Source organism: Malus sylvestris, chromosome 16, assembly GCF_916048215.2.
Source record: "Malus sylvestris chromosome 16, drMalSylv7.2, whole genome shotgun sequence".
NCBI lineage: Eukaryota > Viridiplantae > Streptophyta > Magnoliopsida > Rosales > Rosaceae > Malus > Malus sylvestris.
The window spans coordinates 16,192,181-16,212,528 of NC_062275.1; the positions used below are offsets into that span (position 1 = coordinate 16,192,181).

Sequence of the window (20,348 nt, forward strand, 5' to 3'; positions counted from 1 at the left end):
TATTCATCAACTTTTAAACCCTTGAGTTTTTGTGAATTTTAGGACCACAGTGAGCTCGATGAGGTCCTCACGATGCTCAGAGTGCATCGTTGGTAGGATTTGGGTCACGGAAAGCTCTAAAACGAAGTTTTGCAAAAGTCACCAGAGTTTGAGGACTTCTCCGAAGTGATTTCACGTGATTCGAGGCACGAAAGAGGTATAACGCAATTCTTTACCTCCTAAACTTCATTTTGGTGGAAATTTCATGAAAAATGGTGAAGAAATGAGCAAGATTAAAGAGTTTAAAAAATTGCCCAGTTTCCGGTGCCGGCAACAGTTGCCGAAGCTGGAGGTAGGAGATGAAGGAATATTCTGTCAAGTATGACGGAATATTCTCATGCCGTCAGTTAGAATTGACGGTTACCGTTAGGATTTAACGGAATATTCCGAGGAATATTCTTGATGCCGTTTGTAGAATCCGTCAGGATCCCCTGCGCGTGGCTGCGCGTATTGCCGTGCCTTGGCCGGCGTGTGCGGGATCAAAAAATTATTTTGAAAATTTGGGGATGATCCTGAGGTTGTGTAGGTCACTGTGGTATATTCATATACCCATTTTGAGCTTTGCATGAGAAGTTATTAGCTAGTTTTGCTTATATGCTTTAAAATAACATTTTTATAGTTAATTCGCATATGGGTGAGACTTATCCCGAGGACGAGCGTATCCACGGGCGACTCGGGGGTTACGACCTGTCGACATACCAGTGAGTGGGCTTTTGTTTTTAGTATATACTTATATACTTGTTAAATTTCCCAGAAATGCATTTTTTAAGGAAAGTATGCTTTGAAATAATATGTCAAATGCTTTTATATTCTGAATATGCAATTCATGGTTGCTTATAATATATAAATGTGGTGCTGTGGAGGCACATGTAAGTTCAAGTAAGTTATGTTTGGTTATGTGAATCATCGATGATGTGATATGTGATTGAATAATGTTGAGCTCATAAAACTGCACCTAGGGTGATTGTGATTTAGCCAGAGATATGAAGTACATGCTTGTTTATTTACGTCACCTTCCACACTATATGTTCATATTGGATCCAACTTCAGTGCACGGTCTTGTCGTACAGATCTTATTAATGGCTCCGACTCGTAGGTGGCTAGCGATTTATTGTCCGGCTATTATGAGAGAGTAAAATTGAGCATAATTATATTACATCCAATCTTGTCGTACATACCCCTTTTTAATGGTTTCGACTTATGTGCAGTATATTGCCGTATAGGTCATTGTAGCGACTCCGGCTAGATTGACTTTTGAGCTATGAATTCAGCCATACAGACTACCATAGGGGTTCCGGCTAACATATCATATTTTTATGAATTTATTCTTACCTGAATTGCTTACTCTGTTATATCTTGGCATGACATACATATGATTATGATTATGTGATGCATGAATTGAATTGATATGATTTCATATATATTTATGTATATGCTTATATCTTGGTTCTGGGAAAAATTATACATGTTTTACAGCGATGGGTTATATATGTTGTTAAATGACATGGTTTTATAAAACATTTGTTTTTGCCCACTCACGTTTTCTGTTTTGCACCCCTCCAAGTTTTAAGTAAGCTTGATGTTGGTGGCTCAAGGTGGCTCAAGGACGTCGGATGTTCTGACTTATCTAAATAATAGTAGGACATTCCTGGTACTGTATAACTAGTACTTGTCCTACTAGACTATACCTTGACTTATGCTCTGATTAAGAGTGTTTACTGTTGTAACTAAATCCTATCACTACCTGTTTAGTAGTGCACTCTAGTAATTTGGTTTTTTATTATTCGTATATTTCTTATCTTTATCGCTTCCGCACTGTGCACATAGCTACGTCACTCTAACGTGACGGCCAGCATGTCTTAATCTCGATCGGGGTGTGTCATAAGACCTCTTGTGAGGAGGAATATCATTAGATTGTAATATTAGTCAGTAACCCATGGCATTTATTTCTTAGATAGTGACAGCCCTAAGACTAAAAATGAGTTGTGTATATTTCCCATTTTGGGCCTTTTCATTGACAAATCAATTAATTTGGGAGTAATGTTATTTGTATCATCTCTCTAATAGAGATAAGGTCCACCAACAATGTGAGTCTCATCTCTATTAGAATGATGATACAAAAATAACATTTATATTAATTTCGTGTCTTAAATTCCCTGTAACTCACATTTATTGGAGGATATTAGGACACCAAATTAAGAACACGACCCTTGCCTTTTAGAGATAGGGGCGCAACAACAATCTTAAAAAAAAGCGACAATCGACTCCACGTTCATTTGCTTATGTAATTGGAAATTCTTCATACCCATCTGAAAAAAGACGAGTATGATTGGAACAAAAGTGCATTTCGATGACCAAAAGTTTTTTTTTTTTTTACACCATTTTTTTGGTGTTTTTTGGATTTGAAACGAAAACTTCACCTTCAAAATCACCAATGCTTTTCTCGTGAAAACGCATTTAGACATTTTAAACTCTAACATCCCATTGTAAGTATATGCATCACATAAAACCAGAAATCAATTTCAACAACATTGCTTCTCATGGCATTGCATATCCAACTCAATACGAGAGAAATCATCCGCTTTGAAAGATAAAACGCGTACAATTAAGTTGAAATTTTTTAATGTCGAAAGAGTCACATAGTGAAAGTACACTATCAACAGCCCCATCGTAAGTCTTTGACGTCCTTCTTTCCAAGGTTGACAACTATCTGCATCGTCTATGTCTAGGTTGAGAACACAAGTCCACAAGGTTTTCCATCCCTTAGATAAGACAGTGGTCCGCACAACATATTGGTTCGGTGCAATGAAAGTAGTGACAAAGAACTCGTCAGGTAAATCACTAATCCAGTATTGCAGGCAAATCCCGTTACTAGTAGTTCTGGTTAGCCCACTTGCCCGAGCACACTCTCAACTTGTAGATGCGCCAATCCCGCTTCCCCCACAAGAACTTGTTGGAGAACAATTTAGAAACAAAAAATAAAAGTAAAATACTTATACTTTATTATTAAAAAATACTTGCAATACAGAATGAAATTACACAATAAATACATAAATTAAAATGATACTAACTTGAATGAATCAAAAGTAGAGGCTAGCGCAAAAGTTATGTCCTTCGAACAGTATTTCCGTCACACTCTTGTGCTTGTGGTTCTACAACGTTTGCTCGATCAGGATACAACTACCTAATTCTACAACCCGCATTGGATTATGGAATTCTAGCAAATTGCTTTGTGTGTTTACTCTCTGAGAATTTTGTACAGAAGAAAAGGAGGAAGAAAAGATTATTTACAGTGGAATTGAGGACTCCAGATATATAGGCTCTTTCATACCTCTTCAAATACCTTTTGGATGTATCTAAAGCTATACAACTCTTTCCAAAGAGTTGTGTCTATTAATCAAAACATTTTTAATTAATTTAATTAAAAACTTAATTCGAAATTAAAACTAATTGATCAGATTAATTTTAATTCTTAGGCCCTTGTCTTGATTAATTAATATTAATTTAAATTAATATTATGGTATGATTATCAAGCCTAATCCACACAATTAGTGGCCCAAGCCTCAATCCCCATTCCAAATGGTCCAACACCTAATCACTAATAAAGGAGACTAAATTAATATAAGGACCTCAAGTTCCCTTGAGTTCCCCGATGTGGGACTTAAAGGAGCTGAAAACTCCAACAGAACTAACTTGACCTCCTGGTTGACCTTTAATTTTCGTCATTGCTTCTTCTATGCTTTTTCTCTTGTTTCATTCTCGTTTCTGTATTCAACTTGTACTCTATAAATGGAAAGGGATCTTCTCTGGATCCCTTCCACCTAATCCTTCTCATCAAACAATCTGGACCCTTGAAATTTGATCAAACGGCTAAAAACAGGGGCCCACTCTAAAAGTTAAAATACCTTTAGTTGTTGGATCAAATTTCAAAGGCCGAGATTGTTTGATGAGGAGGATTAGGTGGAGAGATTCGGAGATGATCCCTTTCCTTTATAAATAGGGAACTTTAACGAAAAACTTCTGGTACTGTTCACTTTAACGAAAAACCATAGTTTTACACTAAAAAGACAATCATGGTACTATTCATTTTACCATTTATTTTGTCCTTATCGTTAAAACTCAAAGTTTTCAAACAATTTTCATTAGTTTTCCATTATAAATACCTTACGGTGAATGAAGGCTAGCCCCTAGGGTTTCATCCAGCAATTTGCTTGGCCCATCAACTTAGAAATTGGGCTTCTTGTCATGCCGACGTTTCACATTTATTGGCCCAACATTCAGGTGTACTGGGTCGAAGTTGTACAATGACTCATACACAACCAACAAAGCACGCCCAATAAATCTACAGTTTTGTTTCAGCTAATACTTTGCTAAGTCCCTTGAAACTCTATTATAATTTCACTTTGTCTTCTAAGACTCGAATTGCGCTTTACTCTTTGGGATCCAATCTTCGTTTATAAATCAGTTAAGCACTTTGACATGGCATTATTGGGTCCACTTGCCTGCTTATATGTTTGCCACATTATTTAAAACAATTAATGTTTTTACAAAATCAATTGAAAAAGAGAAAACAGTTTTTTTTTTTTCACCAAACGATATTATCTACACTTAGGGGATGGGGGAGTAGGCTAAGGCTTGGTTTGGAATTGTTGTGCTTTGAAAAAAAAGTTGTTTCTGCCGTGCTGTGAGAATAAGCAGCTGTAAAATAAAGCAACAGAGTGTTTGGTAAACTTTTTTGTAAAAGTGATTTTGGAAAAAAAAAGTAGTTTGATAGTGTTTGGTAAATTTTTATGTAAAACGGCTGTGACTGTGTGAAATGACCAAAAAATGTATAATACTATATTATTATTATGATATTTTATTTAATATTACTATTTTTATGTGAGGATTTTGTGTGGCCGTGGGGCCTACACTGCAAAACTATCTCGAAAACTCTCACCTATCTCTCTCGTTGCACTCTCTTCTCCATCGAGACAACCCCACACTCAGCTCTCTCTCTCTCTCTCTCTCTGCACTTTCCCTTATCCCCGTGTCTTCCTTTCCCTCTTCGTTTCCTCTGCTGCTTCTCTATCATATTTCTTTTCTTTGTTCCCCAAAACCAAGCTTATCCATGGGACCCTAAAGAAGATCAGGAAGAAGAAAACCCAGAAACCCGATTCCACTCTTCCCTCACTCTGCTCCCCGCAACCCAGAAACCCGATTCCTCTCCTCCCTCACTCACTGCAAGGTTGTAGGAAAGACCTCCCCTCCGCAATCTTCCTCTGCGAATTCGTGGTTTCTCAGAACACGCAAGCTTCCTCTGCTAATTCTGATTTAGTTTCAAGCACATTTAAGTATAACAACTTTCGTTAATTTGTGATGATAGCAGTCTAGGGCTCTCCTCCTGCCGACCCTTGTGGGTCTCTGGTGGTGACGATTTGGATCTTCACGGGGAAGGACAAGGTAGATTCACAGTGAGGGTGACATAAATCTTCAAAGATCTTTGGTAGAGATGAAGCTGGGAAGAGTAGAAAGGGGATGAAGAGATGAAGGGAGGGTAGGATTGCCAAAAACTTTCATTAAAGGGTCACTGTTCACCTGTGTTTTAGAGGTTTGCACAGAAGCTGAAAAGCCAGTTTTTCAAAGCTGTCTTTTGCTGTTTTTGTTCTTTGGCTTTTTTTCACAAAAAACTGTGAAAAAAAACTGAAGTTGGAAGTTTACCAAACACAAAAATGCCCCTAGCTTTTTTTTATACCAGTTTTTTTTTAAAATCACCTCAACCCTAAACCATACCTAAGTCTCACAATAGGCGTACAATAATGTGGTTTAAATTCACCTTTGTCAAGAATCGAACCTGAGACCTCTCAATTACAAATGAAAACGAAAATATTTAGACCGTCATACTAAGTAGCAAGAAAAAAAACAAAGAACAAGCAGCATTTTGCGAAATGGCAAGGGGATTGAATATGGATGGAAATGAGCGTCTACTCACGTTCTGTCACTTCCTTCACTTTCACGCGATCAATTGTTTTTTGTAAGCAAGGAATATTATGAATTAATAACTAATATAAATTGCAGAAAAAGAAATTGAACTTGTGTGGATGGGGACAGTACATCAATCATAAGCCAATATGATTTTTCCTTTTCACTTAAACTACCTGGTCCTACCGATGGTTTTATTTAGGTCACAAACATTTTAGATCAAGTCACACCTTCGTTAAAAACAACTTCGATGGATTTAACCAAATTAGATAGCATTGCGCCCTCCCGTCTGCACCTAGCTTCGATTCCATCTCCTCGTAATTCAAGCTAATTAATAGTAGGTTATCGCTTGGATCAAATAATGCCAGCACTTAACATCTAAACTCAAATTGCCCTAAAGAAGGTGAGTGTGACAAACTGCACATGACGAGTATGGCCACATTCATCCAAAATTCTCACAAAAACAAATGAAAGGGACAAACTCAAACTCCAAAAAAACTGCATAGAATAAACTCCAAACCTTCAAGTAGCAGTACCAATTTGTCTTCGCATAATAAATTCAAATATAAAACAATGATTGCCAGATGTCAAACTCCTAAAAAATGTAAGAAAATAATTCACCAAAAAACTGAATGAAGATCCTCTGCAGATACTCTTTGTGAGGATTACTAGAATCCTTTAATTATGTTCATTTATAGTACATGCAGTCAGAAATCATTTTAAAGTTTTTATTTAAAATTAAACATAAATAGTACTTGATGAAAATTCATCGCACGATTTACGATAAACGGATGCAATTAAAAGATCATCTGGTTCCTCACAAAGAAGATCAAGATCCTCATTCAAAACCCAACCCCTTTAGTTTATATTATTCACATGTTGTACTTGTAGCTATAGAAGTAAATCCATATGAAATCAAGTGTGAATAAACCAGCAAATCTCAATCGTGGGAAACCGATCTCAGCAAAAGTAAGTACAGAGCACGGATCAGAGAGAACTGGAAAAAGCCACAAGTTCCAAACAGATGGACTCCGACTCTGTACGTCAGCTCCTGCGGAACTGAACCCGGTACACCCTCCAGACAATTGGTACGCGACAAAACCGCACCCCCAAACCAAACATACAAATCAAACCAGGTGTAACTTTTTTTTATCATATTAATAAAATTTTCTAGTGCTGCTGAAGTTTAAAATAAAAAAAATACTGATTATAGTGTTTAAATACTAAATGATTTTAATATTTGTTTCAAAAGTCATGGCTAATATAGTAACGTTACTTTAATTTTAGGGGTATTTTCATCCAGATTCAAAAATTTGAGTTGTTGGATTCAATCTAGTGTTCCTATTGTTTCCTTTAATTACATTTCTACATTTATGCATCGTTACTCAAATTTTTTATTTTGAATATTATTTTTTAGTTCAATTTGAATATTTAAATATGAAAATCTAACCACTTTTATGGAAAATAGATAAAAGAAAATTTATATATCATCATATATGATACTTATACCATAGGTTGATAAAATACATCTAACCTAGGATAGAGGTATCTATGAGAAAAAAAAAATTTAATCACAACTTAATAAAAATTGAAAAAAAAAAAAACGATGTGAATATTCAGTGAATAGACCTAACCCAATAAAATTGACTAAACCCACATACAAAGTTGAACTTACATCAAGTTTACTCTTAATTTTATCTCATTTTCTCTCCCCACTCCCTACTTTTTCATTTTGTTATTTACTACAATAATTCCTTTTATTGTAACCGAAAAATTAGTAGAAAAAAATATATCCTCTTAACAAGAGGCATATCATGTGTTAAGAATTTGCACCTCTCTCTAGTATGGAGTTAGTAACAACTTAGTCCCTATTTTAAACTTAACACTTTACTATCCTAAACTTTCAGATCTCTACACGATTTGCTTCTTTGTAAAAAACAAATGTTATTTACCCTAAATGAGGCCATTCTAGTCAATCCTTAAGGAATTTCGATCATAAGTGTGAAGTTCTGTGGATAGGTCAAGAGGTATTTTAAGAAAGAGTTCCTCCTCAATCCTTAGGAGCCAAGTATTTCTCTTTAGATTCATATTCTTATGTTTTGGACGTCTCTCAACTTAACGGAAAAGTTGACGGAGTTAGCAAACTGACTACTGATGCAACAAATGACATAATTCGAGGACAAGAGAAACAATTAATGGAGTTTAGTGATGAAACTAAACTCGTGGCATAGATCAGGAGCCTTTGCTACAATTTAGCATTTTTTATAGTTCATTTCATATTTATTTAAAAACACCCTAAATTCAAGCTAAAATTGACATATTGTAGCAGTTCTAGTTAGAATAGGAATGTAATTGTGTAAATCCTAGAGAATATGGGAAAGTATTATATATTCCTATTAGGAATAGATTACCTATTAAATGTTGTAATTATAAAGAGAAAGGTATTTACCCTTCCACCTATTATAAATAAAGGCACAATGGGGTGAATCAAACACACCTCACAATTAAATCAATCTCTCTTCTCTCTAAAGTGGCCGGCCTCTCTCTCTCTCTCTCTAAACCTTAGATCGCTCAATTAAATAGGCCTACAACATGTTATCAGCACGCTCTTGCCAGAAGCTGAGGAATTGAAGCATCGTAGGAGGAGGCCATCATCCACCACATTCAAAGGCTTATTCGTTTTCTACTGCTCAGGTACGCTTAAAATAAAGGAAGATATTTGAAACGACCCATGAAGCATGAAAATATTCCCCATGATGCATGAACCCCCTATGTTTATATTTTCCTTCCGATATATATATATATATATATATATATATATATATTGTACATGTTCATATACTTGTCACTATATATATTTGTTTCATGCATCGCACAATTAAATTGTTATGTGGAATTTGTGAGTCAATGTATAAAATTAAATTAGAAGCATATTAGGTTTTTCCTAAAACCTAAAGGGAATTGGAAAAAAGAAGGGGGGGAATGGGATTTGGTGCATCGCACCATCCCTATGCCAAAAAGGAAAACAGGCTTCGGCCTGATTTTGGTTTCTTTGCTGGGCCTGCAGCCCATGGCCTCTCTCGGCCTGCATCAAAAACCTGCCAACCCTCGGTTAGGCGCCTTATGCACACAAGGCACACAAAGCCAGCCCTCGGGTTGGGCCTCTTGCGCCACAAAATCAAGGCCCCAGCTTCGCTGGGCTCCCTGCGTAACCAACCTGCAAGCCTTGGGCTTGCCCCCGTGACCCCTTGGACCAAAACACCTAAACCAGCTACGGCTGGGGGTTTTGTCCCTCCCGTGGCCTGCAGCCATACCCTAGGCCCTGCCGTTTTTACTCAAGGCACCCCGTGCCTTCCCTTACCCACGGCACCCATGCCCAAATTATTTTGGGGCATTTTTCCACCCACAAGCTATTATTTTAGCATTTTAAATAATTTAACCAGTATGTTAATATTATTTGCTTCTACAATCGACCATGTATGGCCCGATTTATTGAAGTAATTAAAAGTGACCTGGAGTCCACTAATATGATAATGAATCCAAAATTATTGACCTGAAGATCACTTTTGGACATTAACGATTCAATAATTTATTTTTATACTTTGAACCGTCATATACTTTCGTAGTACCGAAGCTCTCACACTTGAGTTCCCGAAGCCAACTCAAATCCACTACACTTAGTTAGTATCTTGCATTCTGTGTTTCTTGCAGGAACCTCTCATTATGAACTAATCGTTCATAAAACTAATTTGAACCTGTAGTTTCAAAATTAGTGCATTTGAAACCTGAAGTTTTCATTCAAAACATAACACATGAAACCTGAAGTTTTCATGCATAAATTAAACTAATACATGTCTATAGAACTTGTATGTTCTACGATATATGTCTATGGCTTACCATATGACTAATCATTTTTTTCCCGTCGTGAGTCTAACTTTGCACATGTGGATCATCTGGACGATGCAACCATATCAATTGAGATATCAGACTTCCAGGAGGCATCAGCACCTATGGAAGACTAAATTAGACATGTTTTAGGGCATTAGCCCTTAGTGGCCAAACCCACTAGGAGTGGCCGGCCCCTACCCCCTATTTTGCTAGGTTTATGGTTTAATTTTGAACAATTTTTCTATGTATTTGGAATCATTTGTTTGGTTTTGGTTTGTTTTGAATTATGGATAATTGGAATGGATATTATTTTCTCGAATTGCTTAATTGAATGAATGGACTTATATTTATGCATGTGACCAATTCAATCAATTTATTTCTAGGTATGTCTAGTGGGGAAGTTAGTTGTCTAGCAGATAGTGCAACTACGCACACCATTTTGCGTGAACGACACTATTTTACTAACTTCATACCCAAGAAAGCTCCTTTGACAACTCTCTCAGGCTCATCCAACCTGATTGAAGGATACGGAAAGGCACGTATCATGTTGTCTAATGGTACAATCTTGACCATTAAAGAGGCACTCTATTCTCCACGTTCCGGAAGAACGTTGTTGAGTTTTAGAGATATTCGAGATAATAAATATCATCTTGAAACCACTGAAGATCATGGTTCTGAATTTCTTTGTATCACTTCATACGAATATGGCTAGAAGCATATTCACGAGAAGTTGGAACGTCTGCCGAGTGGGTTGTACATCATAACCATTCGCAGCGTAGAGGCCCACAGTGTGGCCGGCTCTATGCCTGAGTTCCAGGACAGTTTTTTGCTTTGGCATGACCGTTTGGGACATCCTGGACGTGACATGATGCGACGTATCTCAAATATTCACACGGGCATAAGTTACATCCACACGTTGGAGTCCCGCCATGCATAGCGTGTTCTTTAGGGAAGTTGAATACTCAACCCTCTCATACAAAGATTAATCAAGACCCTCCTAAATTTCTTCAAAGGATTCAAGGGGACATTTGTGGACCTATCCAACCAACCTGTGGACCATTTAGATACTTTATGGTGTTGGTTGATGCATCGACAAGATGGTCACATGTTTGCTTGTTGTCCACACGCAATACCGCGTTTGCTAAACTCCTAGCTCAAATTATTAAGCTAAAGGCTCACCACCCTAATTATCCGATTAAGTCGATTCAACTGGATAATGTTGGAGAGTTTACGTCACAGAATTTTGACGATTATTGCATGTCAGTAGGGATTAATGTGGAACATCTTGTGCCCCATGTTCACACCCAGAACGGCCTGGCAAAAGCTTTCATAAAGCGCCTTCAATTGATAGCTCGGCCTTTGGTTATGATAACCAAACTGCCGGTATCTGCCTGGGGTTATGCAATATTGCACGCAACTATGTTGGTCCACCTGAGGCCCATCGTTACCCAACCACATTCACCGTTACAGTTGGTCACTGGATACGAGCCTGACGTCTCGCATTTAGGGGTGTTTGGGTGCGCCATTTATGTGCCAATAGCACCGCCGCTACGTACCAAAATGGGTCCTCAGAGCAAAATGGGAATCTATGTCAGTTATGATTCGCCATCAATTGTTCGATACTTAGAATCCTTGATAGGAGATCTCTTTACCACACATTTTACGGATTGTCACTTTGATGAGACAGTCTTCCCGTCGTTGGGGGGGAGATAAGCATGCTAACGTTCCTGTAGAACACCGCGAATTGTCGTGGTATGCTCCCACTATGTCTCATTTAGATCCCCGCACTGCCCATTCTGAAACTGAGGTGCGACGAATTATAGATCTTCAGAGCATTACTCAAAGCATGCCGGATGCTTTTAATGATCTAGCAAAGGTGACAAGATCACAAATACCCGCTGCAAACACACCTGCAATGATAGATGTACCCCGTGTACATCAACAGCCCGTCTGGGAAGGCCGAGCTGTCCCCGAAGGTGGGGAGGCCGCACCCTTCACACGGCATGGTACATTGGCGGCTAGCCAATCATCTTCTCCGACCCTGAAGCGTGGCAGACCCCCTGGTTCAAAGGATTCACAACCCCGGAAGAGGAAAATGGCACCAACTAGTGACCCTAGTTTGAATATGACCATCATTGACTCATCCGTTCGAACGCATGAGGTTATTCTAGATTACGGTGATGCTTCAGATGAAACATGCCGGCCTCCCAAGAATCGTGAGATTTCGGTCCATTACACAGTATTGGATGAGGTTTGGAATAGGAATGAGATGATCGTCGACGACGCATTCTCGTACTCAGTAGCTACTAACATCATGCTTAGCGATGACATTAAACCACGTTCCGTCGATGAATGCCGACGTAAAACCGATTGGTCAAACTGGAAACAAGCAATCCAAGTTGAACTTGATTCGCTCGCGAAACGTAAAGTGTTTGGACCTGTCGTCCTTACACCACCACGCGTGAAGCCTGTTGGCTACAAGTGGGTTTTCATGAGGAAGCGTAATGAAAAGAATGAAATAGTGCGATACAAAGCATGCCTCGTAGCGCAAGGCTTCTCCCAACACCCTAGAATTGATTACGAGGAGACATATTCCCCCGTAATGGACGTTATAACGTTCCGTTACCTTATGAGTTTGGTAGTTTCTGAAAAATTGAATATGCAGCTTATAGACGTGGTAACCACGTATCTCTATGGGGATCTAGATACGGAAATATACATGAAAGTTCCAGAATGACTTCCATTGAATGGCTCAAATAGTTCTAGACCACGGAACACTCTCTCAATTAGGTTGAGGAGGTCACTTTACGGATTGAAACAATCCGGGCGGATGTGGTATAACCGTTTAAGTGAATATTTGACAAGTCAGGCTATGTGAACAACGAACTATGCCTATGCGTGTTCATAAAGAAGTCACATTCCAGATTTGTAATTGTTGCAGTTTATGTCGATGACATGAACCCCATTGGTACTCCCGAAGAGCTTGAGGAAATTGTTGCACACTTGAAATCAGAATTTGAGATGAAGGATCTTGGGAAAACTCGATATTGCCTCGGCCTGGAGATCGAGCATTGTTCAGATGGAATCTTAGTACATCAATCGAACTACACCCAAAAGGTGTTACGTCGCTTTAATGAGGATAAAGCTAAGCCTTCGAGCACACCCATGATCATTCGGACTCTAGATGCTAAACGAGATCCCTTCCGTCCAAAGGAGGATGAGGAAGAGATTTTGGAACCCGAAGTTCCTTACCTAAGTGCAATTGGTGCTTTATTGTACTTGGCTCAGTGCACTAGACCCGACATCTCATTCACTGTGAATCTATTGGCTAGTTACAGCAATGCGCCTACACGTAGGCACTGGAATGATGTCAAAGACATTTTCCGCTACCTCAAAGGTACTACGGATTTGGGCTTGTTCTATACCCACAAATCTCCTAGTGTTGCCGCCCCCTATGGATCTAGGATTGATTCTTGCCTTGTTGGTTACGCAGATGCTGGATATCTGTCTGACCTACATAGAGCACGTTCTCAAACGGGTTATGTCTTTACTGTTGGAAACACCGCTATTTCTTGGAGGTCTACCAAGCAAACGCTAGTTGCCACTTCGTCTAACCATGCTGAGACTCTCGCCCTACATGAAGCATCGCGTGAATGCTTTTGGCTGAGAGAAGTGATGGGACACATTCGAAGCACTAGTGGTCTTACATCAGTCGTTGACCTTACTACGACAATCTTTGAAGACAATGCAGCATGTATCGAGTAGTTAAAGAAGGGATACATCAAGGGAGATAACACCAAGCACATAGCGCCAAAGTTCCTTTACTCACACTAGCAGCAGCAGCATCAGAACATTGAAGTCAAGCAAATCCGTTTCCAGGACAACCTGGCCGATCTCTTCACCAAGTCATTGCCCAAGTCTACATTTCAGAAGCTCATCCAAGGAATCGGTATGCGTAAATTATCAGAATTAAATCGCTTGTAGTTCTCTTATTTAAGAAGTTATGTCTAACTCAGGGGGAGTATCTAGAAGCATACTCACATGATCTTAATGTACTCTTTTTCCCTACGATTAGGAGCATTTTTCCCACTGGGTTTTTGCTACCTAACTAGGTTTTAACGAGGCACCCATTCTGGGATTATCATACTCCGTTGAGTTCACTACATTCGTCCAGTTTGACAATTGTTTTAGACATTATGCATATTTTCTTACTTTTCTCCTTAGTCTATGGGTTTTCCCCATTCCTTGGGTTTTACCATAGCGAGGTTTTGTGAGTTTTTACAAATGCATACTTCAAATTAAATTTGAGACTCGCGATGACCCGTTATGCCAATGACTTCATCAACTATTCTACCTTCTCTGTTGAAGATCTGATGCGATGGTTTGTTGAGTATTTACACACTCAAGGGGGAGTGTTGCAGTTCTATTTAGAATAGGAATGTGATTGTGTAAATCCTAGAGAATATGGGAAAATATTATATATTCCTATTAAGATTAGATTACCTATTAAATGTTGTAATCATAAAGGGAAAGGTATTTACCCTTCCAATTACTATAAATAAAAGCACAATGGGATGAATCAAACGCACCTCACAATTAAATCAATCTCTCTTCTCTCTAAAGTGGCCGGCCTCCCTCTCTCTTTAAACCTTAGATCGCTCAATTAAATAGGCCTACAACACATATGACATTTTTTGAATGGTATAATGCACAAATCACGTGAAATTTCCAATACATCCAAGAATTTCTTCAAAACTTCACTCACTTTGCACTCACATCACCACTTGCATACAAACATATATGATGAAAAAAGGGTACGACTTTGCTTGAACAAAAATAAAAAACAAATGTTGGTATGTACCCACACTTTGACTTCTTAAACCACAAAACCCGACGCATATTCCTACCATTTCTGCTCACGTTAAATATAAAGAGTTGAGACCCCAAAAACAAAAAACATATAAATATTAAGACCCAAATCATACAAGAACAAGACTCCAAAATTAATACAAGCTTTCAAAGAGTTGAGACCCCAAAAACAAAGCGCATATAAATATTTAGACCCAAATCATACAAGAACAAGACTCCAAAATTAATACAAGCTTTCAAACCATGGTCCTTTTTATTATCAACAAAATTCAACCTTCAAAAGATTCCACAGCACGAAAATACACACATACACACACACACACACACACACATATATATATATATATCAAAGTTTAAACTAAAATTAACAAAGGTTTTTTTTTTTTACTAATACAAAAATCATAGCATAGACGCATGTGACATGCATCTATGGTATGGTTTTCTCCGCTAATGCACGTTTCTTATTATCTATGTTATGATTTTTTCTCTAATATAAAACAAGAATGTCACATGCATCTATGATATGATTTCTCTAAATAAAATATATAAATGTATATTAATATATATATATATATATATATGAAAGTTGAATTGAAATTAACAAAGGTGCTTTTTTTTTCCCTAATCACTTCATGGCTGCTTCTTTTTTTTCCTTCCTTGTTTTACAGCATATGAGTTCCAATGCAATTTTCACCGTGTCGACCACGGTATCTTTTTCCCAAGCTTTGTTGCTCTTCGAAACCCTAAAAACTTAGACTTTGTGAAAAATTAAAATTAAAATTAAAACCCTACACATTTCAAAATTAGACAATGGTGCACAGCCTCTCACACCTTGCCTAGTACGTCGTCGTCTCAGTAATTTAATGCACGAGGAGAGTTGGACTATGCAAAATAATTAATCAATTATTACTGCTCTCGTCAAAGGACTCATTTGTCAATTTAACAAAATCTATGTACTTCTCTTTTTCTTTTTCTGGGTTCAGAACCGTTGCGATACCGACACGTGGCGGCGTCTGAGTTGGGGAGAGACGATGGAGATGAGTCCGCCCAGTGGGGGCCGCATCTTTGACCTGTAGATCATCTCGTCGTACGGCCTCCTGTAGAACTTCAAGAAGGGCGCGAAGGACTCCCGGGACTTCTCCGTCCTGCTAACGTGGCTCTCCCTGCGGAAGAACGTGGCCGGCGATTGGAGGAACGAGGGACGTGGGGTCCGCGGAAGCTGGCGGTGATGAGGGGTTCTGCTGGCCTCTATGCCTGAGCACCGTTGGGGGAGTGGCGTCGACGGGAACAGGCTCTTTCTCGTGGAAGCGGAGTTGCCGTAGCCGTGGATTGTTCCACGTGGCGTTCTGGCGGCGGGGGATGCGAAGGAGAAGGACCGGGCGTTTAGAGGAGAGATGAGCGCGGGTCCCAGCGGGGAGGGTGTGGTGGGGCCTACTTTGGATGCTGACGTGTCTGTGAGGCTGAGGTACCAAGGCTTGAGAGAGTCGAACTGATGCTGAGCGACAGTGAAGGAGAAGCGGGAGGATGAGCAGGAGCCGATATTGGCCGTTGATTTGATTGAGGAGGGGTCGAATCGAAGGGACGAGGCTCGCGGGTAGTTTGAGAAGGCACTGAAATCCAACGACTCCTCAAAGTCTAGCGACGATACCATCATCGTAGCCGTTGAAAGCTCAACGAACGGTCGAACACCCTACAAAGTACAAACCAATTAAACACAATCCTGTCGCACTCAACACATTGAGTGTTTTTACTTCTTCCTTGTTGTCACATAAATTAACCAGTAAAAATTTAAATACACACTTTGGGGAATTTTTTATTTTTTATTTTTTATAAATAAACTCCAAAGAGGAAACAATGTTACGCATGTTAACGCAAGGAAAAACTTAGAAGTCAAATGTGAGATATCTAGTTCTTGAAGCTACATATTAAAGTGTATGTGTGTTAAGGTGATATTTTTTTACCCAAAGTTTGATCCTTTTGTCATAGTAACAATGTTTAAATAAATCATTTTTAGTATCTATGAACACTTAATGGTTCCACAGATTTCAACGTTCCCTCAGTTTAAGCCATTAGATCAAGGATGACCCAATGAAAAGATCTGCCCGCCCTGAGAAAAAATATTTTCGACAAATAAATATATATCGATATGGAAAGAATGTAGGTATTGAATAAGATGAGTGCCTTTTAATTGTTGATAGCTATCTTATATCGAAACAAGCAATAATTGTGGCATAATTTGAACCCAAGCAACCAATCAAGAGCTCATGATCCCCACCAAATATTGACCTGCTATTTTGAACTCTGGGAAACCCAGCACAAGGATGTGACTTAAGCTTGAAAAGTAAGAAATATAGGTGGGTTTTTGGTTTTGTACCCAAAAGCACCACACATAATGCATAAGTGGTCAAAACAAATACAGTAACACCAATAACACACACCCAGCACCAGCAAGCTCAACAGTAACCTTGGACTTTTTCACCACCAAGTTCCAACCCAACGAGATGGATAATTTTAAAAATTTAATTAAATTTTTACCTTCCAAAGATACGAGAACATCGTAGGGGGGTCAATTACAAACGCCTTGAAGAGCCGTCCTGGGTAGTACTCTGCCACAATTTTCAGTGCTGCCACCAACAAGTTCATAAAAGCAGAAGCTGACCTGAAAAAGCCTGCAAATTATATATATCCCATTAAATATTTAATTAATTTCAAAATTATGTATTTTAATTAGTGGTTAGATGAATAAAACTTGATTAGTGTCTGGCAAGGCAGAAAAGTAGAATCCTGGGAACTTCTGCCACAGGATCAAAAATATTTAAGGAAGAGAGCTGTGTTGGAATTGAGAATTGACCAATTCAAGGGAGGACTCCAATTCCCCATAATGCCCCTACATTCCTGGACCACTAATGAGGGATTGACCGTGACACATGAGGGGCACTCCGGACAATTTCTGGTGATATCTCAGTCCCCAGAAAGAAACACGGTGCAGCTTCTCCGACATAGCTGCGTGCCTGGTCTCTCATTAACTAAGCTGTTTCAACTATATCGTGCAGTTTCTAAGTACACCGGTGTTGATTGACTAAATTAACCTTATGGGTGAGGGTGCGTTTGTTGGGCTTGTGAGGGTTAAGATTGGGATTTTGGAGTAGGGGGCTTACTTGCGTCGAAAAGGAGGACGAACTGCTCGACGTTTTTGAGCATGGACTCAATCGCCACCTCCAGCGTGAATACCAACAAGCGAGTGAACCTTAAAAATTTACAAAAATGGAAATTTAATTTTAGAAATAAAAACATGCTTGAAAATTAATAATTTGGAGGAAAATAGAAGATGGAAATATTGATTTAAAGGATTTCTGGGTTTTGTTTGCTCACAGTTTTTGTGAATGGAACTTCTGGTAATCTTGTTTAATCCGGAAAATCTGTGAAAAAATTAAGAAAAAAAATGTTAGGTTCAATAAAACACCAAAACCAAAAAATTAAAAAGGAAAAAAAGAGAGGAGTGAAATGGCAAGTACCACAACAGGTCTCGATTCTTCATCATGTCCAGACGTGTAGGCAACGCCTTCAGCGAGTTCAGCTGAGAACTCATCTGCTATCAAGTTCTCTGTGTATCAACAACATGAAAAATTAAAATAAATAATCAAAACAGATTTGAATTTTATTTTTTTTCTCCTTTTTTGGGGTTTGAAAAAAGTAAATTAAAAAAAAAAGGGAAAGAAGTGAGTTTAATCATTAGTGGGAGTTGGGTTTACACTTTAACGCTTAATTCAAAGTTGTGGAAAAAGCAAGATTCTTTGGTTAACCACAAAACAAAAAGAGAAACCAATATGCACTTAAAAAAAGAATAACTAGCAGAAGGATAGAGAGATAGAGAGAGGAACAAAATTGAAAACTTGGATTTGTATTAGTTTACCAGTTCCAACACTCTGTCGCCATGAAAGGCAAGCCCTAAGTTGCTTGGCTGCCTTCTTAACACTATCTCCTTTTGCTTTCAAAAACCTCTCAACACAAGCAGTGTTGCAGAACTTCTCCTGCAAAAACAAAAATGGCAGCACACAAAAAAAGAGACGTAAATTCCATGGCAAATGATAACAGACAACCCATTGAAAAGATTATAAATTTAAGAAAACCCAATAAAAATATTGAATATTTAAGAAAACCTGTGAAGTTAAAAATGGAGATCTGAAAGTTGGTGTGAGAAGCCAAACCTGTTTGACTGTGAGTGGAGCATGTTTTCTCAGAAGCTGAAGAACAGCTTCCACTCTTCCATTTTCTTTGCTCTCTTCATCTCTCTGCTGCTGGTCTTTCTTTCCCATTTCGAGATTTCCGACCAGTGATGAAATCAAAAAACCAAAAATATTCCAACAAAACACTCAGATGTTTATACCACTCTTCAAATTTACGCAACCATTAAAATGTTTCACTCAGCACAGAGAGAAAGAGAGAGAGAGAGAGAAATATGAGAGGGAAATGATCGATGTTGAAACTTGAAAACTGAGAGGGTTATATATAGCAAAACGACAGCTCATAACGCCGTTACAATGGCAGAGCACACTGGCGCATGCAAATGAAATCCCAAACCTTATTTATTAAACTATGGAGGCTTCTTTAAATTAAACTAAAGTTCTATCTACGTCAACCGCTTAGGTTTTGGTCAATGCCATTGTAATAATATTTATATTTTTGCAATGATGGGTCCGAAAGCGATTCGTAACGGAAAGCGTCGGCTGGTCCAAGCCCAAGCCCATCGCCACCACCTACCTTTTAATTACTTTTATTACTTTCCCATTTTACCCTGATCTTCTCTAACCTTTCTCTGTTTTTTTTTTTTTTTTTTTTTGGAAACTCTCTAACTTTTAACCTTTCTCTGTTTGTCCTTGTGTTTCTTTATCAGAAAAGTATTGATTTTCTTATTTTGGTGGTTTCCTACAATATATGGTTGCCTACTTGTTGGCCAAGGCTCAAGAGTTGACCGTTTACAGAGGCAGTTTTAATGGTATATCTCTCGTTAATGTGTGTGATTTGGACATTCACATGTTGCTTAATGATCACTCATTTATGAGATGTCATTATATATTCTAATGTTAAGATTAAGAAGTTTGTTTCCATCAGGTATATATGTGGGATCCATTACTGAACCAACGGTAATGATTGCATGCTTAGCGTGAACAATCAATTATAACAACGGCTGACAATCACTTTTGCGTAATTAGTGTGCATGAGAGACAGATGACAGCATTTTACCTTTCCGTTTAATGTATAATTCAAAATTATTGTTGTTTTGTTTCTAATTTAACTTTTCCCTTTTTAAAGGGAAACATCACTCACAGCATGTGTTTCAGTATGTGCAATAGCAATCAACTAGCAAAATTCATACTTGGAAACGGGTGGCTTTACCATTCGAGTTCAACGGTAACAATGACTGACAATCACTTTTGTGTGCTTAGCGTGTATGAGAGACAAATGTTAGCATTTTACCCTTATGTTATACAATTTCAAAAATTTTGTTCTTTTGCTCCTACTTTTAACAATTTCTCCTTTTTAAAAGAAAATAGCACTCGCATATCACGTGTCTTATATGTATAGTAACA

At 38.3% G+C, this 20,348-nt stretch overlaps 1 protein-coding gene across 1 annotated transcript; it reads right to left on the reverse strand.

Annotated features, from left to right (window-relative positions):
• Positions 1-15,514: 15,514 nt before the first annotated feature.
• LOC126607837 (uncharacterized) lies at positions 15,515-19,307 on the reverse strand. Its single transcript, XM_050275549.1, has 7 exons — positions 18,966-19,307; positions 18,671-18,788; positions 18,273-18,361; positions 18,130-18,176; positions 17,916-18,004; positions 17,293-17,426; positions 15,515-16,447 (listed from the first exon to the last, which is right to left on the reverse strand). Exons 1-7 carry the CDS (start codon positions 19,071-19,073, stop codon positions 15,737-15,739), a joined length of 1,296 nt encoding a protein of 431 aa, XP_050131506.1. The 5' UTR covers positions 19,074-19,307; the 3' UTR covers positions 15,515-15,736.
• Positions 19,308-20,348: the final 1,041 nt, after the last annotated feature.

Bases quoted from the DNA above. Each gene is read 5' to 3' on its own strand.
- LOC126607837 (XM_050275549.1), bottom strand. From the start codon at position 19,073: ATGGGAAAGAAAGACCAGCAGCAGAGAGATGAAGAGAGCAAAGAAAAT. The intron at 18,789-18,965 runs GTTTGGCTTCTC...TTGTTTTTGCAG, and splicing joins CTCCACTCACAGTCAAACAG to GAGAAGTTCTGCAACACTGC. The intron at 17,427-17,915 runs GTAAGCCCCCTA...TATAATTTGCAG, and splicing joins CGTCCTCCTTTTCGACGCAA to GCTTTTTCAGGTCAGCTTCT.